Source organism: Sceloporus occidentalis, unplaced genomic scaffold (genome assembly GCF_023333645.1).
Source record: "Sceloporus occidentalis isolate IW3139 unplaced genomic scaffold, rSceOcc1.0.p SCAF_6, whole genome shotgun sequence".
In the NCBI taxonomy this organism is placed as follows: domain Eukaryota; kingdom Metazoa; phylum Chordata; class Lepidosauria; order Squamata; family Phrynosomatidae; genus Sceloporus; species Sceloporus occidentalis.
The window spans coordinates 79,132,748-79,159,033 of record NW_028316986.1 but is presented as its reverse complement, the minus strand read 5'-3'; the positions used below and the strand labels follow the sequence as shown (position 1 = coordinate 79,159,033).

The 26,286-nt window shown below is 37.8% G+C and overlaps 1 protein-coding gene across 3 annotated transcripts in view; it reads left to right on the top strand.

Moving 5' to 3' along the window:
- Positions 1–26,286, top strand: part of SCAF8 (SR-related CTD associated factor 8) — a 111,276-nt gene that overhangs the window by 43,333 nt on the left and 41,657 nt on the right. For 2 of the 3 annotated variants that reach the window (XM_089530155.1, XM_089530153.1), the window contains exons 11-20: positions 151–263; positions 493–686; positions 2,230–2,330; positions 2,951–3,064; positions 4,431–4,587; positions 6,224–6,354; positions 9,867–10,011; positions 10,831–10,884; positions 12,179–12,391; positions 13,635–16,252. In XM_089530155.1, coding sequence (XP_089386281.1) covers positions 151–263; positions 493–686; positions 2,230–2,330; positions 2,951–3,064; positions 4,431–4,587; positions 6,224–6,354; positions 9,867–10,011; positions 10,831–10,884; positions 12,179–12,391; positions 13,635–15,277 — 2,865 coding nt within the window. In that variant the 3' untranslated portion in view covers positions 15,278–16,252. Of the gene's footprint in view, positions 1–150; positions 264–492; positions 687–2,229; positions 2,331–2,950; positions 3,065–4,430; positions 4,588–6,223; positions 6,355–9,866; positions 10,012–10,830; positions 10,885–12,178; positions 12,392–13,634; positions 16,253–26,286 lie in introns of those variants that run through there. The other variant, XM_089530154.1, reaches the window with a different exon arrangement.

The following is a 26,286-nucleotide window of genomic DNA, read 5'->3' as shown; positions in this document are numbered from 1 at the left end:
GCACTTGTATGCTCAGATTCTATGTGTACTCCTTCCTGTATCTTAAAAAATATGATATGCACATACAATCATTTTTTTCTTTTTGCTAGATAAGAGGAAATATGTTTTTTCTATATCTTTGTGTGAATGTTTAATTTTCTTTGTATTTAGGATATGGATATAGATGAAGGTCAAGAAGTTGTTGAACAACAAGTTTTTGAGCAAGAAGAGAAGAAATCAGCAGTTCTTTCAAGATCAAGAACTCGTTCAAGATCTCGTTCAAGGTTTTGTAACTTTCTGAATCCAGTGGACATATTTTTTATTTAAAAACCAAAATGGGCTCTGAGTTCATCGCAATTGGTTGAATTTCTTTGTTTGTTTGTTTGTTTCTTTTACTTTATTTTTATGTTATGTTTCTCTCTATGTATGTCTGTATATTGAAAAATCAAAATGAGTTATTATTATGTGATTGTATTTTTTCTTGGTAGCTGTATTAAATTAATTGTTTTACAGGTCTCCCAGGAAAAGAAGGTCCAGGTCACGTTCTGGTTCTCGAAAGCGTAAACATAGGAAGCGTTCACGCTCTAGATCAAGGGAAAGAAAGAGGAAGTCCTCAAGGTCATATTCAAGTGAAAGACGAGCTAGAGAGAGGGAAAAAGAGCGACAGAAAAAAGGATTACCTCCTGTACGGTCCAAAACACTAAGTGGTAAGCTTTATCTGCTTGCAGTTTACAGTTTCATTTATTTATTTATTTTTATTAGTTAAAATAACATCACATCACATCACATTCAACATATAAAACAAACATACAAAACTAGTCTGTGAAGATTGAGCCAACAAAAAAGTAAGCTGCACATAATTTTGGGCTTTCCTTATCTTCATATTCTGGGCATACACAGTTGCTAACATGTTTCCTCCTCCTCCTCCTCCTCCTCCTCCTCCTCCTCCTCCTCCTCCTGCTTTCCCCTTCTCAAACCTTCTCCTTACATAATGCAACTTACTTAAGTCCTTCTCCTCCTTACTCCCTTCTACTTCACATCTTCTTTCAACCATCATCAACTGAATATCTTTCATTCTCTTCCTCCACTCTTACCTTCTTACTATCTTACCTTTATTTTCATTCAAAACTCCTCGCATACTAACTTCCTCCTCAGCTCTTGACAGTTTCTTAGCCTCTGCTCTTGTGGATTTCCAGAATTAGTCTGTACTTCATTTGAGACAAGCTAAAATGTGGAATTTACTAGTACAAGGAAATAACTAGATTTAGAAGGATCAGACATTAATATGAAATAATACTAGTATTTACCAGTTGTTTGTGCCATACTTCACCTTCATCTTCCATGCCAGCATTTTGTGACTGGCTTATTTCTCTCTATACTACCATTTTTGTGAAGGGGCATTCTCATATTTTTCAAAATGGCCATGGGCTAACACCCAGTGTTTCATTATCTTGGTAAAAGGAATAGAAGGAGACGCAGTGTCATTGATTGTCTTCCTGCCTCAACCCACCCTCCCCCCAGTATTTACTCAAGAGGGTTGCAAAACACTCCAGAATAAGTGGAAGACGTTGGGGGCAGGGGTGGAGGGCTGCAGAAGGAAACAGAATAAAAGAGTGTAATCTCCCTTCCTCTTCTGTTAGTGAGCTGTTTTCAAGATTAAAATTCTTAGTACAGGTGGAAGAGCAGTACTGGGTTCCATTAGTGATACTTAACCTTTGATGAAGTGATTAAATTTATACCCCTTCCTTTCACAAGAAAATATGCTTATTATATCCTGAATCCAAATCTAGTTGATCCTGGTAATCTTGTAGGTACCATGGTAATTTGACCTATAATATCTATTTATCTTAGCTTGGGCCCGTTACAGACGGGCAAAATCTGGCATGGCGGCGGCAGTACTAGGTTTAGGGAGCGCCCTTTTTGGGAAGTCTGTATCCCGCCTTGGTTTATTTTAGCTACTTAGCTTTTTTCTGGTTTTGTGTCTCTTGTTCTGCTCATTTTGCATCATACTCTCCAAGTTGTAGATAACATAAGTACATTCAGAGCATTAGCAGCTTACATTTTGGATTATGTCTTGTTTTTGCAGTTACTGGAAACAAGCTGGTATCGAGTTAAGATTCTACAATGCTGACATGTAAATTAAATAACTTTATTGATTTGTATGGTAGATTATATGTCTTGTGCAAGTTGACAGCCTACTGTGTTTAAGTGAACTTCCTTATATTTCATTTATGTAATTTGTCTTGACAGTCTGCAGTACCACACTTTGGGTTGGTCAAGTGGACAAGAAAGCCACACAGCAGGACTTAACCAATTTATTTGAAGAATTTGGACAAATAGAATCTATAAATGTAAGTGGAATAATCTATGTCTTTTAAAAACATATTTTAAAAACTAATATATGTGTGTGCAAATGCCTTTAGGTTGCCTGTCAACAGCCTCATGAATTTCATAGGGATTTCTTAGGCAATGAGTACTCAAGAGTTTCACCAGTTCCTCCATCTGAAATATAGCCTACAGCACCTGGTATTCATTGGGGTTCTCCTGTCCCTGTTCTAACCAGAGTTGACCCTGCTTAGCTTGCAAGATCAGACAGGATCTGGTGCCTTCGGGGTATTTAGACCACTAAACTGATATATACTAATGACATAAGAGTATATGTTAAGAGATATACTCAGTTATATTTAAAATAAGTGTTGCTACTGAAAAATAATTTTCTTCAATTCGAAGAATTAAGAATGCAGGGCTCCTTATAAAAGAGGGCTTGCCTGCCTCACCCTTTGTGCCTCTTGAAATGCTGCTTTGGAAAGTTAAAGACTCTTTAGAATTGTCTGGGACGAGATGTGGAGGGGGCAGAAGGAATGGGACTTGACACAAATTATGAGAGGAAGTAAGGCTCCCTGTTCAGGCAGGGAACTCTGAATCCCTGTTACTCAGTTTCCATTTTAACATTTCATTTTTGATTATATAGATGATCCCTCCTAGAGGTTGTGCTTATGTCTGTATGGTTCATAGACAAGATGCCTACCGTGCTCTTCAGAAACTAAGCTCCGGATCCTACAAGATCGGATCTAAAATTATTAAGGTACTCCTTCAATAGAACTCATCTTCAATATAAGTTATTTTTTACCATAGTTCAATGTGTGCTTTTCATATATAATAAGAATAATTATGAATGTTGAAGCCTTAGATATTGAGGGAAAATTTTGGGAGGGATAATCCTATGAAAAAAATTTCCTTTCGTGGTGGTGATTAAAGTCAGATGTGGTAGGTATCCAACATGGAAATGAATATTAAATTAAAAATCTAGAACATACAAAATGTCAAGGAAGACAATAAGCTTGATACCATTGATTATGAGGACTAAAACATTGTCTAGAAAAGTAATTGCATGTAAACCAAGGGTAGAAACTGACAGTGGTGGGGACATTTTGAGTATTGCCCATAAATAAACTGTTTAGATCAAAAATAAGGATATATTTTGGCCCAATTTGGAGAGGATCTTGGAGGCCACATTTCAGTAAAGAGAGTGACTAAGGGTATGTACCAGATAGGTGAGGAACAAAGTAAAGTGGACAAGTCAAATATAGTTCTTACTAATTTGGATATTCTTCTGTCAAGCATACAAAACACAGCTCAGTTTTATCTATATATCTTTCTGCCAGAAAATGGCAATCACTAGCAGTTCAAATACAGGCTTAAATCCAGTTGCTAGTTCTGATTAGAATAGACTAATTGAATCAGTTGCTGAAGTCAGTGTTAACATTATTCCTGTTGATTCAGTGAATCTGTTCTATTTGGCACTATTAATTGGACAAAAGCACACTAATATAACTGAAAGAGAAGAAGTTCTGAATGCTTTCTCTCTACTCATGGTATGGTAAATAGAATGGATGTGACCATGAGGTTATTAATTTATTTACCTGTTCTTAGAATATTTGAGAACTAAATATCCATTATTGTATTTTTCTTGCTAATAGTACTGCTATCAGTGGTAGAGAATTACAGTGGACCCTTGTTATACGCTGAGGTTTGGTTCCAAGATCTCCCGTGTATAACAAAATCCGTGTATGCTCAAGTCCCATTACATATAATGACATAGCAAAATGGTGTCCCTTATAAAAAATGGAAAATCAAGGTAAATTTATACTTTTTTGGAACATTTTCAAACCGTGTATGCTTAAATCTGTGTATAAAAAATCCGTGTATAAGAAGGGACGACTGTACTGCTATATTGGAAGGATTTCAGACAAGCATAGAATAGTTTGATTGTTGCACTGATGTGGGGTGAGAATAGGTGGCTCCTGAGTCTCTTCCAGCTCTTGTGACTGTAACTTTAATAGTCCCCCACTCAAAAAAAGATGACTCAGAAGTTGACAAAAACCTATGAGGCTCATAAATATGTTCTCTGTGATGTATGTTACTACCACTGCATTGTATTTTATTTACAGATTGCATGGGCTTTAAATAAAGGAGTAAAAACTGAATATAAACAATTTTGGGACGTGGATCTTGGAGTTTCATATATACCTTGGGAAAAAGTTAAATTGGATGATTTGGAGGGCTTTGCAGAAGGAGGCATGATTGACCAAGAAACAGTAAATAGTGGTAAGAATGGCTTTGAGTGCCTTGTAACTAAAAGTTCATTTTCATCATTTTCATGTTTTGTTACAGAAGAATGTGGTTCAAAGGTATGGAATGTGGTCATCAGAATAATAATGACAGGTGTTCTCTTTTTAAATTAATTAAGTAGTAGGCAGTATGTTGGCAATCAGGTTAAATGATGGAGTTCCCAATTTTTGAGTGAGGTTTGTAGAAGAATTCCATCTTCAATAGTTTTTTGCCAGACTAAGGGGCTGAGTAGATGAAGAGAAAAAAACAGGCCATTCCCAGGTTTTCTTGATTTAGCTGGAACCCCCACTTCCCCAAGGTGGGCCGTACACCCACAGGCAGTCTGCACCATGCGGGGTCAAGCTATGCCACTTGATTTTTTTCTTGCTCCCTTGCACATGTGCCCGATTGCACAAATACACTGCCTTTGACCACCAGTTACCTTCTTTGTTCCACCCAGCTGCCATCCAGTTGGATGCCCTATATGAACAGCCACATAGTTCCATGAGCAATACACTGCCTGTACAGTGCATTGGTGTACCCAGAGACATGTTGGCAAAGCACAATCATGGAGGGCCCCCATATGTTCCTCCTTCACCCCATGGCCCCCTGCTGGCTATTTTTGTATGTTTTCATTACACCTATTGCATTATTGGTGACCTGCCATGTTTGTCGTATTTTCACTTCATGGAGTGTGTGACAGCTCACTGGTGTGATGAGTCGATGTTGCATCTGGCCACTCATGCACCTGTATGCATGAAAAACACCATATGGTGAGCATTGGCACCAGTGGTTGCAGCTCTTCAGGCCCAGGGTGCATTCTCCAGACTGCTTCCGTAAACCATCTGGGCCTTCCCTCATTCCCACACTGGCATTGTGTTCTTTATATGCCAGTGCGATAATGCACATTTTCTGCGTTAAAGTGGAGCAAATGGCTTTGTTTTGCTCCAGTTTTTTGCCATGGAGCTTAGCTTTGTCTCAGTTTCACCCAGTTTAGGCCTCATGCATCATATAAACAGCTGAGGCTCAAAACAAGGTGAAACTGTTTTTTGTTTTTTTTTTTTCTTTGTTTGTTTTTTTCTTTTGCCAGTGCAGACAACCCTTAAGACTATAGTTCTAAACTTATTCACCAAGAGATAAACGCCACAGAACAGTGCCATTTTGGATTGCCCTGTAATTCCTCCCATGCAAAATTTCTAGGCTTGCTGTAAGTAAGAAAACTAGATGATTGATCATGTTCACTAAATTATGTTTTGACATTGCAATTGATCTTACTGTATTCTCTAGATTTTTTGTAGCATTCTGAAATGGGCTTGAATAATATGCCAAATAACATTCTGTGACTTACTTGATTGCTTCAATATACAATCAAAGATTTGTTGCAAACAGCCTTTAGCTTTATTAAATAAAAATAATCAAATGCTATAAATAAATGATAACATCACTACATCTACCAGTATTTTTTATCATTCCATACCTAAAAAGTTTTGTGACTTGGCTGTGTCTGGATAGTTGGAAATTTCTCAGCATTTCCTCACTTTTTAATCTTTACCAAGATTTATGTTTCTATGCTAGTAGTCTGAAAATGCTTGTTACAAAATACTGATAATATCTCATCATCCTGTTTCCTTAGAATGGGAAACTGCAAGAAGCTCAGAGACAGTAAAAGAACCTGTGCAAACAACACAGACTACAACTGTTGACAAGACCACTGCTGTAACAACACAAACAGAAACATACACGCAGTCTGTCACTATGTTACAGGTTAGTATTGCATTCTGTTAAGTAGCTGAGATATGAAATGAGCTATAGATGCTTCTATAACAGATTGCAGAACCTCAAAAATCTTCCATTTTAATTTTCTAATCACAATTCAAAATGACTCCATCTCTTGTATTATTGCTGACTTCTAGCACCAAAACAGCACTTTTATAGACGTCTAAGCCTGATAGTTTGGGTGTTTCTTTTTAGCAGAAAACACTCTGTAGGTGTCTGACGTCTATAATTTGGAGGGAGAAATATCTCTCATATCACAGTTGTGGCGGGAAGAGATAGAAGAACATTACTGTGAAATCATCCATCTCAGTAACAAGAGCAGTGAAACAGTTTCCCTCATCAGGACTTTTGTGATTTAGTAAACTAACTGGGCTAACAAGTTTAGCAGTCAGGTAAAGTGGGGAGATAAAAGCTATCCCTGACATCAAGAGCCACAAGATGACAGGAAGATAAGTCCCTCACAACACGGAAAATTCCAGCCCTTGTGTTTTCCAATATTGATGATGAATCTTTTCACACTGAATTTCCACAATCACCTATGGGGTGATTGTGAAAGCTGATAGATAAGTCCACTGCAGTACAGGCTCAAGGCTGGTAATAAATTTACAAAAACAAATGAAAAGTATTCCTTCAGTTCTGCTCCCCAGGGTTCAACTTCTAGTTTGTTCTCATCAGGTTTAAGCTGGACTGAAACAGTGTGTTGTTAAATGCCATTTTGGCACACTTGGCTTCAGGTCCTGGAGGGCTTCTGGGTCATAGCATGAGGAAAGTCAAGAGTGGAAGAGGTAGTCACTAAAAGTGATGTCCTCTATCATATAGGGTTGTAGTCTATTGCAAAACAGAAGAGCAGTACTTGATTCAACACATGGACTTATTGAGGTAAAAGATACCTCATGAAGCATCAGTCCAACCCCCTTGTTTGATTCAGGAAATCCAAAGAGAAAGTCCCCACTCCCCATAGATTTCATTATTACACTAAATCTTACCATTAAGATTTTCCCACTGCTAAGCAACAATTTAACTCCCTGTAACTTAAATCTGTCTGCCTAAATACCCTAAAGGCACCAGATCCCATCTGATCTTGGGAACTAAGTAGGGTCAGCCCTAGTTAGTACTTGGATGGGAAACTACCAACAAATACCAGGCCAAATTTCAGAGGCAGGAATTGGGAAAACCACCTCTTGAATATTCCTTGCTTAAGAAAACCCTATGAAATTAATGGGGTTGCCATAGGTCAACTGGAGACCTGAACATACAAGCAACTTAGACCTATTAAATATATTCCTTCCCTCAGGCAACATTTTATATAATTTTCATGTGCAACTTTTAAAGATTCCTAGAGAGCATAATCAAATTCTTGAATAATCAAATCCACAAAAGTCAAATATGCAGGGCTGACAAGTTGTGGTGATCTCTAAGAAAGATCAGGACAGTTTTCTCACTAACACTGTGGTGATTCATTTCAAAGAGAGGTCATTTTTGTTTAAATGTCCCACTTGCTGTGTAGCAGGGAATATTGGCACTTCCTTGTGTCCATATATTGGGAGAAAGTGAGATATAAGTAAATAAAATAAAATAAAAACAATTTGTATTGACCTCTCCCAGTAGGTAACATTCAGGAATCTTTACAAAATTGACCAGAATTCAGCCTTTGCTAAAGATTGCACAAGGGCAGGAGGCAGTAAGACTAGAAATCTTCTGATCTTTCCAGAATAATTACTACTATTGATATCCCATTTCTGGTTATGGTTTTTTCACTAAACAAGTGAGGAAAATTGAATTTACTATATACTTATGTTATGTTTTAATGACAGAAAAGTAACATATCTATGGCATGTTACTGGAATATAGTCTATTTTTATGCCTAATTTGGACACTTTATTTTATTGCATTTCTTTCTTAATGTTAATTATTTTGAGCTTCCCCCATCCAAAAGTTTCCTTCAGGGACAAGGAAATATTGCTTAAGAGTTTGACACATGCACACACTTAAAAAATGTGTCAGGCTGAAATTAGAGACATTTCTTTCTTCCAAATATTAGAAGATCTCAGAATCTTCATTATGACATAGTTGTTAACCTTCCATTTTAGAATAGGTAAACTAACTGAAATATTAATTGTGTCACACAATTCTTGTAAGCCCTTCTACATTCACATTACTTGTCAGGTAAGCATACGTAGAAGAGGATGAATGATTTCATCACCTTGTTTGTATTCATTGTTGCTGTGACAAATTAATTATCATATGATCAACCATTTGGTGACATGCTGTAGCTAATAAGGCCTTGATTTTATATTTCTTGTTGATGATCCTGCCTGTCCTCAGATCTTTGCAAGAGATCCTTCTTTGGATCCCATTGCCAACTGTTATGATTGCTAGAGTTCCAAGAGATCTACTCTCAGTCTGGAATTCTGCTACTCTGCCCACTGGCTCCATATCTTCATCCTTGTGTAGGAGACCTTTTCAGTTAGGCATTTTGAGTACCTGTATAAGTTGGTTTGTTGTTGAAAAGTGTTTTTATTGATTTATTGCTGCTTTATATATCTGTTATTATTTGTTTTTCTGTTATATTTTTAATCCGGTATTGAACTTCTTCCACCAGAAACATGGGGAATAAATTAACTGTATAAATAATAAACAATACAAGAGTTTAGAGGTTTGTTCAAATAGTCCCAAAACAGACGAGCCAAAAGGAGTGGCTTCTGTTCCCTTTGTGTGTACAGATGATGCACGCCCCCGATGTGGCCAGAAGCTGCTCTGAGGCCACATAAGGCGGCCTGAAGCTGCCAGCAAAAGTAGTGTGAAAAGCTTGCTCCTTGCCAGTAGCTCATTTAGGACCATGACAGTCCCAGGCCAATTGCAGCTGGGGCAGCCTCCAGCCGCTCCAAGCCACCAGTCTCCTTCATCCCTTAGACTAATTTAAATGCACATACAATAAGGTTTGATCAAGAGTGATGTGAGTACAAATGCGTGAGTCAAATGTAAACAAAAGTAGAACACCATTGTTTACTGAAGTGGGAAGGTAGCAGGTATTGCCTGGTACTGCTGTCCACACGGTCATCAGAGAAAAATGTGGCAAGAGGGGAGGAATATGCCCATGACATCTAGAAAGGCTTCAGCTATTAAGTGCAAGAAGCAGTAACATTGCATATCAGTTAGATGACAGTGTCATCTTTAGCAATCTGTGCACTGAATTTTAAGACGTTATAGAATGAACATTGCTCTAGTGTTTGCAAAATTTGGATTCTAATTTCTACTTTCATGGCCCAATATTAGGTCTGTCTAGTCAGAAAGATGTACCTCTATATTAAATATGCCTTTATTTGTTTCACCTATTTCTTAGCTGTCTTTCAGGGACATAGCCTTTCCAAATAAATTCATTTGAAATTCTAAAGAAATCTGCATATGATTGCAATTTTAGTTAGAAAATGTCTGATCTAGTTAAAGCCCTCCTTCTTTAAAGTAACGAAATTATTCCTTTTTATTCCCTCTTCCAACAGATTCCAGTAGCTCCAGCAGTGCCAGCTGTTAGTTTAGTTCCACCAGCATTTCCTGTTGCAATGTCTGTACCTCCTCCTGGCTATAGTGCACTTCCTCCACCTCCTTTCTTGAGAGCAAGTTTCAATCCCTCACAGCCACCTCCTGGTAAGTTACTTTTTCTAATTTGCAATGTTACGGTTTATTATTTTGCAGCAAAATACAACAAAATATAAAATCCATCCAAAATGCACAAAATACATCATGCAGACTTTAATGTTTCACTGGCTTTTTCATCAAGAAAATCAGACTGTTTAAAATCATACAGAAGAAGAGTGATGATGTTAGAGTCACAGACCTACATTTTGTCTCAGATGTTATTTCTGTTACATTTTGGTTGGCTAATAAAAATATCAGTGTTTTGTGGACTTTTGGATATTGTTACTGTTAATATTATTTGTTAGTTATCTGTTTTAAATAATATGTTGAGGTTTTGTGTGAAATTCTAAATATTAGTTTAGGTTATAATTTTGTTCATACTGATTTGGAAGTATGGCCAGTTGGATAGTGCTTTTATTGATGATTTGTGTCATTATTCCAATCCCTTGTGTTCTCTAAAAACCTGCTCTGAAGGGTTAGGAAGCTCCACAGAATAGGTTTTTGGGACTGTGGGGTAGAGGCAAAAGAAAAAAAAAGTCTCACAACTGTTGCTAGCATTATTTTGAATTTAGCCCAGCAACTTTGGGGGGCTTAAGCATCGTTGTCACAGTATCTGCACAGTGTTCAGTTAGAATTTAATATTTATTTTGCTGAAACAGTGCTGCTTGAGCGCATTTATAATTCAGTTATCACTTCAGTGCTTGCTAGTTTTTTGTCTTCATGTAATTCACTGGTCTAGAAATATACAACTTGCTTTGATGTAGACAAGTTTTTTTCATATTACCTTTACTAGATGTGCTATTCATTATTATTATTATTATTTTCTAGGTTATATGCCGCCTCCTGTTCCACCCCCTGTTCCTCCACCTGTAGTCCCAACATGTAAGTTTTTTCCTCTTCAAATGTGACTGATACTGTCTGTGGTAATGTTACAGAAACTAGAATTTTCTGTGGTGTTCTGAATCAATTTATTCTGGATTTATTTTTATACTGAGGAAGGAGCCTTAGCCAGGATTATTTTCCCTGTAAATGTAGTATAAAAATTTAAAAAATTAAATTTTGTACTTTACTAATCATGCTTAGATTGCTGGTGCTTACACATGAAGATACTGATTTCCTCAGTAGATAGCACTTCCATGTTATATATGAATCCAATTTTGGGAAAGGTGGTGGGGGGGTTAAATCCAATAAATAAATAAAACAAAATAAATATATTGTTTTCATATGGGTGCTTATTTCAGGATGTGATGACCACATGTATGCTTGCTGTGTGGTTCATTATGGTACAAATCCTAGGTAGTGGTGACCAATAATTACTTTGTGTGCATTGAAATAGATGAGTATGGTTTTCATTTATTACTGTTTCCCACATGCTTTGTAAATAAATTATTCATATATCAGTACTTCCAAGTGAGAAGTCATTATTCTCTTAATAGACTTCGAATAAATCATACTTCTTTGCTGGCAACTAAACCTAGAGTTATACACCTGTAACTGTCATATTCATAATCCCTACATAGCTCTAGTTTAGGAAGCAGCTATGTAGAGACTGTAAAAAGTCCCCCAATCTCCACTTAACATGAAGCAGCTACTATGATTGACAGGAGTCTGTTCCCCTATTGATCAGGAAGCAGTTAGCTGACAGTCCTACCCCCGGCCCTGGGAAAATGGGAATTGCAGTGGGGTCCTGCTTCTGCCTGTCACACCAGAGATCATTCACAGGATGGGGTGGGAACATCAATCAGCTGCTTCTTGATCGAGAGAAGATACTTGCATTGAATGCAACAGCTACTTCACAGTACATGGGGATTGGGATAAGATTCACTGTATAGTGCCATATCTCTGGTCTTTATGCATGTATAAGTCCCCAACAGGATTCTGGCCATTGTTTATAATGATTTTTTACTCATTTGCTGCAGAAATTCACTTGGCTCTTTATATCAGATGATTTCTCTGTTTTCAGTTTGTTTTGACTTAAGGTTGTTGGAGCCCTTTTGGGCAGAAATGTGATTCATAGATATTTAATCATTAAATAAGAAAGAGATATATGTTTTGACCAGCCATTACTATGAATTCACTTATGTAGGTCTAGGATTCACATCTGAGTACGTTGCATAGGATTGTGATGTAAGCAGTCCCTAATTGATTGTTAATTATACATTGCTCATTTTTACAGCTCTTGTACAGCCTTCACTACCAATTGCTCAAGAGTCAATGAAAGATTTTAACAGCCTTGTTCTACCAGCGGGTACTGTTTCAAGTAGTCTTACCACCACAACATTATCTGCTGGAAGTGTTTTTACTCCTCTTTCAAGTAATAGCTCCGAAATGGATGAGAAAGGATCTCACCTTGCAGATGTTCAGATCTCATCTAGTGAAAACAGAGCCGGTACGTAGTATAATAATTTACTAAGCTTCTCTGCACTTACTTGACAGTAGGTCCAAATGGAACTTACTTCTAACTAAACATGTTTATGATTGCAGTATTAAATTTCACTCAAGACATTTTTACAAACCACAGTGATACTATCCTAGTCTTTTATGACTAATCTGAAAGGATATGTATTAGAAGCTACCCCACTCCACTAGCAGAAAATAAAAGCTTTCTTGGTCTTAAACGCCCAAAAGTCAACTTCACCAGATATACATGATGTATCTGTAGGTAGACTGAAATGATTGAATGTTGTACATATGTTAACTGCCTGCAAATTCAGAATCGGAGAGAGGTAGAAGACTAAACACTGTGTACCAGAAGCTTTTAAAAGATGTTATTCATTGATTGAAATTCTCATTTCAATCAGTACAGCTCTACAACTCTTTTTTTCTGCTAGATGAGTGAGAGTAGGTGGATTCAGCATGTCTGAAGCTCCTTGCTGTTTCAAATGGAACAAAATTAGCATTCTTTCCTATAGTTTGGAGTGTTCTGATAAGGCCTCATGTTGTCATTTTTTGTTATAGTGTCACAGGCCTTTCTTAGTATGTTCATGTTAATTTTGTCAAACTGTACAGTCAGCCCTCCATAGCCATGGATTCTGCATCCAGGGTTTCAGCTATCCATGGTTTTAAAATATTTCTTGAACATCCAAAGACCAAACCTTGATTTTGCCATTTTATATAAGTGCGTATAGTGTGCCCAGGTATAGCGCAGGCGCACTGTAATGGGATTCATGCATCTATGGATTTTGGTTTCTATGGGGATCCTAGAACCAAATCAAACCCCTGTGGATACTAAGGGCCTACTGTACTTGCAATTTTTTTTTAAATGATTCAAATATCTTAATAAACCCAAAACATGGTAGGCTGAAAAAGGCAGTTCTAGAGCTTGGTTTTCTTTCACTTGGTTTTACTTCAGTACGTCACTCTAGCTAGCTAAACCATTTCTAAAGTTTGTAATTTCTTTTTCTAAACCTTTACTCATTCCATGGTCTAATCTACTTGGTCTAAACATGTTATTACGGATTTTGATGAGAATCCAGTTTATATATGTTGATTGCAATTTAGCTTAATTGTACTGTTGGTCATAATGGTAAAGTTTGTGTTAAAATTCCAAGCACAACATGAAAGGAAAACTGATTATTTAATAGTATGTACACTTTCCTTGCTCATTTAAAATGTTTGTGTTTGCATTTCAGTTCAAGATGATGTTTCAAGCAGTTCTGGACTCATTGCAGCAGCTGAGCCACCTAGCGCCTCAACAAGTTCTGGGCTTGTAGGAGGAATGCAGCCACCTAGTGTCTCAAGTAGTTCTGGGCTTGTGCAGCCACCCAGTGTCTCAAGCAGCTCTGGACTTTTGACAAGAGTGCCGCCATCTGGTCCTTCAAACAGTTCTGGGCTCCTGACTGGTGTTCAGCCTACAAGTGTCTCAAGCAGCTCTGGGCTGCTGACAGGACTCCAGCCCATGAGTGTCTCAAGCAGCTCCAGCCTTCTAATGGGACTTCAGCCACCAATAGTGTCAAGTAACTCTGGGCTTTTGTCAGGAGTCCAGCCACCCATAGTGTCAAGTACCTCTGGGCTTTTGACAGCACTTCAACCACCAATTGTATCAAGCAACTCTGGCCTTCTGGGATTACCACCACCAATTGTCTCAAGTAGTTCTGGACTGCTAGGATTACCACCACCAAATATTACCAGTGGATCTGGACTTTTGGGGCTACAGCCACCCACTGGAATTCAGACTGTACCCCATTTAACTCTTACTAGTCAAAGGTTGCCTGGAATGCCTCTAGTAGATATCCGCTCTGGACTAATGCCACAGCCACCTGGTCCAAGATTTCCATTACTACAGCCTGGAATACCAATACAGCGTAGTATTCCTCCTCCAACTATCCTTGACCCATCCCTTCCTCCACTAAGAGCTCCTTTCCTTTCAGGAGACCTTTTTACTCAAACAGAGAGGCCGTTTGGAAGTTCTGGTAGGCAAAGTATAGACAACATTTCTAATCCAGATAAAAGATTACCACTTGGAGATGATAGCATTCACCAAGAGGGAGATAGAGACTACCGCTTTCCTCCAGTGGAAAATAGAGAGAATCTTAATCGGCCATCATCAGGAGATATTAGGGATTCTATTGGTAGGCCACCATTAGATCCAAGAGAGGCTCTAGGAAGACCTCCGGTAGATGGAAGAGAACATTTTACCAGGCCACACATAGATTTAAGAGAGAACTTTGGAAGACCAGGTATGGATAACCTCAACAGAAGAGATCATTTTGCTTTCAATTCAGATAAGCACTGGGGACAAAGAGGAGATTATGATGAGAGAGAGCGCCATGCTTTTCCTATATATGGTGGTCTTAAAGGCTTCCAGGAAGATAGAGAGAGGTTTCGACAAACAAATTACAGATTTGAAACTCGAAGTGGTCCTAGCTGGAACAGGGGACTTGAACAAGATACTCACAGAGACTTTGATGACCGCCGTAGACCATGGGAAAGGCAGAGGGACAGGGATGACAGAGATTTTAATTTTGGTAGAGAAATTAATGGAAACCGATTTGGGAGAGAAAGAATACAGAACAACTGGATACCCCCTCCACACCCAAGGGCATTTGAATATTTTGAAGGTGGCACTTCTCAAGAAAAAGCTGACAGTGTGCCCCAAATTAATGGTGAAAATACAGAGACAGAAAGTCAGCCACCTGCTGTGGAAGTACAGGATGAATCGGAACTGTATGAAAAGCTGACACCTTCAGGTGACACAAAAAAAGAGAAGAGTGACACAGAAGCTGAATTAAAAAGTGAACCAGTGGTAGAAAGCACAGAAACTGAGGGGACATAATCATCACTCAGTAGGTAAAAAGATACCTTTTGTAAAGTTGTCATCTCTCTCTGTAATAGATGAATGGCTGACTGGACCGTAGTAGTTTACTTTTTGTCTGCCAGAATTAAGTTAATCTGATGTTCATGTTCATCTTTCACTTAAATAGATGTACGACTGACTTGTATAGAATATTGTTCTTAATTTGAACATGGTAGGTAACCTTTCTTTTCTTTTCTTTTTAAATTTTTCTGACAAACTTGCCCCACTTGCTTTTACTTCACAAGGATAAAAAACAGCTTGTCAAACAAAGACTTCCTATGGAAGAAATGGAAATTTTTAGATCTTGCTATTAGACTGGCCATAGAAATTGTTATACTTGAAGAAAGGTGCTGGTGTATCGTGTCCAGATTTTTAGGCTGCTGCAAAATTTTAAAGCATAGGCAGAGATGTGATTCTGAATGTTCCTGCAGTTTGGCCAATGACAAAAAGAAAAAAAGAAAAGAGGGAGCATAAATAATACAGAAATGGTGTGTTCTTGAAATTTCTGCATTATAGTCTCTGTTTTTCAAAAATAAGTGTCCGTGGTTTGTTCCTCGTAATGCAGTGGGTCAAAACAATGAAAATTAACATACGTTTTAATGTTTTTTTAGATGCCAATAAAGCATTATTTGTTTGATAAGCATTCTAGGTATTGTATTTTTTATATACAATCTACAAAATCCTGGATGAACTGTGCTTTAGCTAATTGTTGCAAAAGGTTTATAGTACTCTTGTAAGACCAGTGCAACAATTAAAATATGCTATAAAGGCATATGCTTTTCTACTAAAACAAGAAAAAAGAAAAATCATGGAATCACATTAGTTTGTGTATAACATATGTATGTAAATATTTGTGTAAAACTGTATGTAGATACCACTGTTTCTGTGTGTGATAGTGTATGTGCACACACTCACAGAATAATGTAGACAGTTAAATAAAACTGAAATGAAATTCGGTTATAAAATGAAATTTTGTCTTTCACCTTCTTCAGGTAGCAAGTGTACTATAGAGGCTGATATGAGTGGTTAAATCAAATTAATATTTGCTCTTCTGAATTTGTATTGCTTTAGAAGGTGAAGTCTTGTATGCTCTAAAGAGTATACATTAAGGCTTTAGGGCCGTTGGTTTTTTAAGTGTGAATATGTATGAAGTGAAAATTGAAGCAAATGTTTGAATTCTTTTTTTGTAATATTTTTGGTGTTACTGGGTAGAAAGTGGTAGCATTAAAATACTTTGTGATTATTTGCTTGCAGTGAATATCTGGTTCACAGTTACTGTCCAAAACATTGAGTCACTTGATCAACAGAACACTTCACCTTAAAACTAATGGCTGACCATTTGGAAGGTCAGACATTTAAGATACTTAGGATGCAGTTCTGTGCTTCCTTACTGGAGAATAAGTTTTACTGAGTTCAGTGAAACTTACTTCAGAGTATACATGCATAGGATTGCTCTGTTACTGAAATAAATTGGCTGTACAGTTAATTACTGTTTTGATTCTTAACTTTTTATATATCAAGCTTGAAAAAAAAAATCCCAGAAGATGTCTGGTTGCCCTGTTTTGGGTCCTGGCATCTAGGATTTTACAATTTTATGGTGTGTAATTTAGGTCTCTTACAGACTGCCAAAATAAAGCTGCTTCGGGTCTCTTTGGAGGTATGCTGTTTAAATGATGCATGCATCCTAAGAATCCGGAAGCTGCACCAAAGCTGCACTCCAGTGCTTAGGAATGGAGTGTGGCTTTGGCGCAACCTCTGGACTCTTAGGACCCATGCATCATTTAAATAGCATAACTCCAAAGAGACCCGAAGCAGCTTTATTTTGGCAGTCTGTAACAGGCCATAGTTTCCAAAAATTGATCATCTCTAGCTAAAATTTGACCCTTTGTAATAAAACTTGAAAAATCAGTATTGAGGGCTTTGTTGGCATCATACAGTAATTAGGACCTTTCTTTTTCAAAAGAAAAAAAAGTGTTCGGTGCATTTTTTCATAATACAGGCTGGTAAAAGAAGCTAATAATAGCAGATCATATATTCCGATAACTAACAGTTTTGTGGAAAAGATCTTTTTTGGATGCAAATAAAAGTTTTGCATTTTTACTTTGAAAACCACTGATCTGTAAGATTTAAGTTGAAAAGGCTCAAAGAGTTTACATTTAACTGTAGAACATAGCCAATAATATTCAGGTACTTTTTATTGCAGGGAAATTTAGTAAATGCAGTTTCAAAGAGTGTCCCAATTTACAGTTACCTTACTTCTTTTGAAAGTTTGATTCCTGTGTACATCACAGTATCTGGTGCACTGTTGCCTGTTGGTAACAATTAAATAATATGCACCAGATGATGATGATGATGATCTGGCTGTTTAAATGGATACAGATTACTAGATCGTCATCTTCAAATTATAATATGGAGTAAAGTGAGTTATATCACTACTCTGTATTTACCAATGAGACCCAGGTGGATTTTGGGGGGCTAATTGGGTGTAATGTAATAGGCTGAATATCTTTGAATGTCCCTAATTTGAGAGAGAGTTGTCACATAATTCAACTAGAAATTATGTTTTTCTGATCTGTTATTTGTGTTAAATTACATTCTTTGTGTAAATTTTGGCCAGTGTAGTTAGCTGTGTTAAACAGTTCTGCAAGTCTTTAATGTCTGCAGTAACTAAGGTAGTGCCTGAAAGAGTCAATCTTGTACAGTAATTGCATTTTACACATTTTTGATTTTGAAAAGCATGTTCAGTAATAAAATTTCATACATATTTTGGATATGAACTGAACAGGTTTAGGGCCAGACCAGCACTAACCACCATATATATCATCCTCCTAGGGCTGGCATTGCAGTAGGGATTACAGATGTCCCAGTGGTCCAGCTCCACAGATTGAAGAGCTGCCATTATTGGTAACCTATCTGGGACAGACAATATGAGACTCTTAAATGCCATCAGTTGGCTAGCCCATTAGCCATTCCATTCCCCTTAGAAAAGCCTAGGTTGGGATGTTCAGCTGTGTGTGCAAGGAGTTGGTGTGGATTTTCTTCCCATATACATCTAGGTTAGGTGGGGTTTTTTTTTTTGGGGGGGGGGGTGTTAAACTAAAAAGAGCTGCCAGGCTTAAAAGTCTAAATACCTGCCACCTCCAGCATATGACATTTTACCCTAACAAGCCTGAGATGGGGGACAAAAGGAAACATCTAATGCTTCATGCCTCTATGACCACATTTAGGATTATATTGTAAGAAACTACCCTTTCTTAGCTATAAAGAAGCTTTAATACAGGTTAAAGTTAAATTAAGCAGGATTGTAACAGACTCTTAAAACATGATTGTAAGACCAAAGTCTGCTACACCTTCTGCCTGACAACATATGTTTTCTTTTTAGTCAGCTAATACTGGTCGGTTTAAATAAGAAGAGCTGATAATTTGATCACAACTTGAAAGCAAACCAAAATTTTCTACCCGTATTAGGTAATATTGAGAAAATTCTGTTGGAGGAGCATTCCTTTCTGTCCTAAATCTTGAGAAAAAGAAACCTTTTCTTTTTATTTTGTTCTAAAACCTAGCAATTTCACTATAAAATGCAAAATACCTCCTAGGGCTTTGATTCTTGTTGCAGGACCATTGGCATCTTATGCAGCTTGCATTGCTCAGTTGAACCCTAAGGGGCTGTGCAGACCAGCCTTAAAGGCTGGCTTGGGGGCAGAGTTGGGGCATGGCGTCCACATGGCGCATGCCCCGACTTCAGCCCCAGGGCAGTGTGACACCACATGCCACTCCACTGAAGGAGTAACGTAAATGTTGCAAAAGGGAGCTGTTTTTTTCACCCTGCAAAGGCCAGATCGGGGCTGCGGCATGCTGTTTTGGTTGTGATGTATTATTCTACCAGGGAATACATTCTAGTATTTCCAAATTAATAGAAGAAAATCTCATACAAATTTAAATGATAATTTATATTATTGTGCTGTTAATTTAGCAGAATGGCATCCCTACATGAAGGGCCCATTAAATTTTATGTTGTCTCAGTCTGTTCAAGAGAAGGTAACTGATCACCCTGAATGTGAATTATATATGGAATATTCTGCATTTCTTTAGAAACTAAATTGGTAATTGAAATCATTTTACTTATATCTGTTCCAGCCTCAGTAAACACATTTCAGCATAAATACCTCAGGCAGTTCTGTCAGTTTCAGTTACTCTCAAGTCTGATTGCACTGCAGTATGTAAACTTGTAAGCAGCAGTACACAATTCCTATAATTGAGATAAAACCATAGATAATTATAAATACTTTAATCAATAATACACATTTTCAAAGTGTATTATTCACTGTGAAACTCTAAAATCCATTTTAAATTGGTTTTTAAAAGTATGTATTTGATTTTAGCACATTAAATAGATTAATTCACAAATTTCTCATAATGCTTTTCTTTCTTTCTTTCTTTCTTTCTTTCTTTCTTTCTTTCTTTCTAATGAAATAGTGTTCTTATAGCCTGACCAAATGCAGGCTTATTTAACTTGAGTCCAGTGTGTTCAGTGGGGCATACATAGAAATGCAGCCTTGCAATACAATGAACTTTGAGCTCAGAAATTGTGCTTGTTTGCTTTTTAATTAAGCTGTCTTAAGTTGTTTTGTTTTGTGGAGTGCTACTCACAAGTTTTTCCAGCTATTTAAAAGTTATTCTCGGCGGAAATAAATTTGTCCACAATGTTGAAAATGATAATTCTACTGTGATTATATATATGCCATTTCTCAAGTGAGGAGGAACTATAACCTGGCTAGCTCCTGACACCCGATCCAAGATTTCTGAAATTTCTTGAATCTTTGAAAGTTGTGCTGTTTTGCCATATCTTTTTGTAATTTAGTATTGTTTACTTCCCTTAATTGTATTCTTCCTGTGTGCTCTAAAAAGTTTCAAATATAAGTGCTACTACGTTCACCTGAAAATCTTTGATGCATTCTATAGATTCAATGCTAAGAAGTTTGATACATGCATTTAAGATCATCTGGCCATTCCATTCAGCACAAATGTAATCTCTCATCCTTTTCTTTCTTAATTTAGGAGCAAAACAGACCCTGAGAAAGCCGGATTGGGGCTGTGGCAGCCACACACTGCGGTCCCAATCTGCCTTTTTGCCAGTCCAAAAAGAAGTGATAAATAGCCGCTCCTTTTTGCACTGGCAAAAAGCCAGCTTTTCCGCCCCCGTTGCAGATGGAAGCCCGTTTTAAGGCACTCTGGCAGTGTGTGGTGTGTAAACGCTGTGCTGCTGGAGCACCCAGTAGCCGGCCCACATGTGGGCAGCCAGGCAGCGTGAAGCTGTCTTCTGGGCATCTTTTGGGGGGGGGGGATGTCATCTGCTGGGAGCCAGCTTTGTTGGCCTGTCTGTTTTGCTCCTTAGTCAAATCGTTAAGCACAAGGGTTGGACAAACATGTTTTACAGTAAGATATGACCAACCATGGAAGATTTTAAAATGAAAAGAGTTTAACATGCCAACATTCTTAAGCTATCACTGAACATCCTTTGAGTGTTTATATTTTGAAATACTGTGCTTTTCTTGTAACAATTCAGTTCTTCAGTCTTACTACAAGATTTGAGATTGGAATATTCCTGTAGTATGGATGGATGGAATTTTCACAGTACCAGTGCAAGAATTAAAAGCTGATCTGAGCATGTTAATGTCATGTTTCACATTTTCCTTCCTTTCTTCTTTAACTGCAAAGGAATGTTTAGAACAGCCATAGCTCTGAACATGTGACAGCAGGGACATGGAGAGAAAAGGTGCATTATACTCTTTGGATCACCTGGTCTTGGACTTTTAAGATATACAGTAATATGGTGGTGCTCCATTCCTTACCAACCATTTGGTGGAGCATTTACAGGGGATTTACTTGCTGGAGTCCAGACGTGTTGCTGCATGATGACAAGATGGAATACTGAATGAATGAGGACTGCTTTAATCTGATGTTTTACTAACTTTTCTAATGACCTGAAGAAATAATTTCTAATACCACCTGGAAGAATATCATAATTTAACAGTATTGTTGTAAATTGAATGTGTCTGCAAATAAGTTTACATCTCTCTGCCTTTAAACATCCTTCTATAAACTGAAAAGGAAAATCATTAAGACAGGTCTGATAATGTAGGCTTCAGTATTTTTTTAATGGAACTATGGATAGAGAGCATTAAATTTAATTTCTAAATTGAAATTAAAGCTGCAAAAATTGGAAGGTTAGAAGTCCTGTCATAGAACCATACAGGGAAAAGGAAACAGTAGCTGTATAGTGTAAATTAAAATATCTGCATTGAAGACATCATATTTTCTGCTTTTAATGAAGTCTCAGTTGTCATTGCATTTTTAAAAACAAAATATTGAGTTTGAGATTAGAATATTTTAAAGGGAAGAAGATTCTTGAATTCACAGTGTGTTTAGGGGGAAGTACTGTGTAATGCATTCTAGATCAGTAGCTAGAAGTACTGTATATACTTGTGTATAATTCTAGAAATTTTAGTCAAAAAATCAACCCCAAGAACTGGGTCAACTTATTCACAGGTCAGTGTAAGTACTGTACCTTAACTCTTTTTAAAAAAGAAAGTGGCAAAAGGCAATAGCTTAGTCTGTCCTAGGGGAACCTAAAAGAAACACTGGCCTGTTACAGACTGCCAAAATAAAGCTGCTTCGGGTCTCTTTGGAGGTATGCTGTTTAAATGATGCATGCACCCTAAGAATCCGGAAGCTGCACCAAAGCTGCACTCCAGTGCTTAGGAATGGAGTGTGGCTTTGGCGCAACCTCCAGACTCTTAGGACCCATGCATCATTTAAATAGCATACCTCCAAAGAGACCCAAAGCAGCTTTATTTTGGCAGTCTGTAACAGGCCACTATCTCTGTTCTGTCTGCTGTGGCACAGCTTTTGGATTTTTTCAAAGCCTAGGTAGGAAAATGGCAGTTGCAGCGGTTCTTCAGTGCTTTCCCTCAAAGGCACACTGAGAGGAATCTGGCTTTGAGGGATTGAATAAGACATTTGTGTATGTTTGTCAACTTTTCTGGGTTGACAACGCTATCACATTAAAATTAAAGCCTGTAATCACTGCTAATATAATTCCATTCTCCTTACTTTGCCTTTGCACCTTTTTGACGTGTGTATTGTCTGCGCCTGGTTGCCTTCCCCACACATTGCACAGCCACCATTTCCAATAGCTCCCTTCTCATCCATCCAGCCTTTAGCATGAGCATAGCTATGCCTAGTGGAATTTTGTAAGTTCTTTCACATTGTTTTCCTTTGCCTCACCCTTTATATCCTTTGCCACATGTCCCTAGGCTTTACCCTCAATTTATGGTTCATATCAAAATCCATAATTTTGGCTCCAAAACCTGCTCTCAACTTATACATGAGATTGACTTATATACAAGTATATTGGGGCAAGAGAAACTTAAGCTTCCAATTTTCTCTTGACTGTAAAATTGTTATGTTTCAGGCTTACTTACTTCACAGCACTCTTTAAAGGATAAAGGACTGTCCTAAATGTACTCAATGAAGGATGAGATAAAAATAACATTTAAAAAAAAATCCTTTCAAACCTATCAATTTGTGCAGCTGTAAAGCAATATAGTGCGCCCATGTCATACGCACTATATGCGGCTTTCAGCATATGCTGAAAGCCACACAGGAGTGCAAGGGGTGGTGCATCCCATTCAGATTAATGGGGTGCACGCCAGTGGCGTGTGTGTGCCACCACACCGCCACATGCATGAGCCCCAATACTTTCAATGGGGCTTGAGCATACACATTTTTTTTTACACGGGGGGATCCGGAATGGATCCCCCCACATAAAAAAAGGGCGCACTGTACAGTACATACTAAGATGTGGTGTAAATACTTAATGTTTGTAATATCTGTTTTTGAACACAGTTGTGTTCAATTTATCAATTTCATTCAGCTGTTTTGAAAGGTTAAACTCTCAGTCTTGTTATGTTTTCTCACGGAAGATAAAGAGTCCTATTTATTAATTTCTTTGATATCCTGCCTTTCTCCCAAAATGGGATCCAAGGTGGCATACAATATTGTAAAATCATAATACTGAAAAAACTGTTAATACAAAAGTTAAAAAAAAAACCCTGTTGATACAAAAAACCTGAAAAAAACTGTCAGTACAAAAGTAAAAACAGAATTGAACTAAATTTTAAAAATGCAAATTAAAAACAACATTAAAACAAAATTTAAAAAATAGCATTAAAAGATACTCTAAACATAATAAAATAAAAACACTATTTTAATAGTTTTTTGTGGGTTTTTCAAGCTATGTGGCCGAAAAACCCACAAAAAACTATGGATGGTGGCCATGAAAGCCTTCGACTTCACACTGTTTTAATAGGTTTTTGTGGGTTTTTCAGGCTATGTGGCCATGTTCTATAAGAGTTTATTCCTGATGTTTCGCCAGTGTCTGTGGCTGCAATCTCTGAAGTTGCCAGCAACAGATGCTGGCGAAATGTCAAGAATAAACTCTGAGAGAACATGGCCACATAGCATGAAAAACCCACAAAAAGCTATGGATGCCGGCCGTGAAAGCCTTCAACTTCACACTATTTTAATAATTAATGCAGGGTATACTTCTGCAACTGCTACATTTTTCTGAAAATATGTGGGTGAGAAGACCATTGTAGATGCCAACAAAAATGTAACTTTTTCAACATCAATAATTTTTGATATTCTTAATAAAGTTCTTTTGGGACACTTAAAATGGAATATCTGATCAAAAGGAGCAGGTAATACCATATTCCTCTGTGAAGCTGTCTTCATGTGGAGGGCGATAATCTGAAGAAGAGTCTCTGCTATGTGTGGAGGCTCTCCATGTGTTCAAGAACCTTGAAATATTGGTTTCTGGTCAAACAGAGGGTTGTACATGTAGTTGCTGTCATTTTCCGAAGAAGGGCAATAAAGGAGGTGGAGCAATTTGCTCCTTCTGCTCACATTTTGGTTAATCACCTGAATAGAATTTTTGTTAAAATATGTTTTATGAGGATGTCTTGCAACATATTGACCATAGCTTGGAATTTTGTATTTCTAGCTTAATGGTACAAAATACATCCCCTTAATGTAAAAATATGTAGCTGTAGTTTTTTTAAAATACATCTAAACCTGTGCTAAGTAAACATATATTACTTTAAATGTTAAGGATTTAATTAAAGGTAATGAACTGATGTGGGAGTTATGATATATGCATGCTTCAAATGATATCTGTTAAACTCTATGGGGGCTACACAATTAATACAAGAAATGCACTAATCTTTAACATTACTTACACAAGGCATTCTTTTTCAAAAGGATGAGTTAAAACAGTCCCTCAAATGTACAGCTTTTTTGTTTTCATTTAAACAATTTTTTAAAAAAATAATAGTTACTTTTTCAAAAATTTTATGTGGTGGAATTCATGCTTTTAACATACAAATTGGATAGAATTAAATATACCTTAGTTCTGCTTTTGTTCACCTTAACTATGCATCAATTCTGTTAAAATGAGCATTTATATCTATAGCTTCCAGCCAGTGACATGAATTCTATTGCAGAGTAGGCTGTCATAGGCATGGCTAGGAGTCAGATACAGAAAGTAAAACATACAAACAGCTCCTTTAGCACACAAATGAGCATTCTTTGGCGGGATACAAACCGCCATATAGTACGTATAGGATACGTACTAGGGTTAGGAAGGGGCGGTGCTTCCGCACCCCCCTAACCCTAGTACGTATCCTATACGTACAAGATGGCGGCGCCCCTTCCACATGGGCACCGCCATCTTTACGTACTAGACGCATAGCGTCCAGACGTGTCGCGGCGCCTATGACGTCGCGAATGCGCCAGCGGCGCCTCGCGACGTCATAGATGCGCCGCAAAAAGAAGCTCCGAAATGGAGCTTCTTTTTTGCTCCGCGCGGGAGCCGCGCGGTTTGGCTGCTGCAGCTCCCACGCGGAGCAAACGGCGGCGGCGGGGAAGCGCCGCAAAGCGGCGGTTTGTATCCCGCCTTTGTCTTCTTTTAGTGGTCTGATCAGGATGGAGCTACTGCAGTGGTTCTCAAAAGGTGAGGCAGGACCCGGGGAACGAGGTGCAAGAGTTGCTCAAAGAGGGTGAGAGCCTTAGAGGCTCTGATGTCTCCTCCTCCTCCTCCTCCTCTTAAACTTTTCTATGTGTAAAATTTACACATGTATTGAGTTAAATATTGAATTTGCTTAAATAAAACAGTTCCAATTTGAATGGTGCTGTTTTCCTTATAAAATGTTAAAATATGAATATACAGTGCACCCTTCCCTTACACGGAGATCCGTTCCAGACCCACCCACCCCCACATAAGGGAAAAATGCATATGCTTGAGCCCCATTGGAAGTACTTCTTCCAGGGTGCGCCAGGGATTTTTCCGGCACGGCTTCCAGCATATGCTGGAAGCCGCATAAGGCATGCCCACGTATAACACAGGCGCACTGTACATGAGTGTGTGAATGAAAATACACAGACTAAAAAAGTATTTTTATTCATATACTACATTGGGGGAGGGGCATGAGACTTCTGCATGTAGATGTAAAGGGGGTCCCAAGGACAAAAAGTTTTGAGTAACAGCTGTGTTAAAGGAAATCCTTACGTAAACAATGCCACAGAATGTGAATGCAGGAAGTGTGGGATAAAGTTTGACTAGGAAGATAGATGGCAGTATGAAATTTCTCAGGTGAGTCAGGGAGGAAGCAAAATGCCAGAAGTGAAAAGCAGAAACAGAAAGAGCCAGACAAGAAAACTCAGAATAATCTATTGCTTTGACAAATAGCAATAGCAAGAATATTTCTGTACTGCTTATCAGTGAACTAAGCATTTTTCATCAATGACTGCAATCAGAATTGTCCCTACAGCAAGTAGGATCTGTGTAAAGTAACATCTGTCATTGACTTATTGTAGTTGTCATTACGTTTTGAAAAAAAAGCATCACCGTGACTGTCATTTTTGCCATC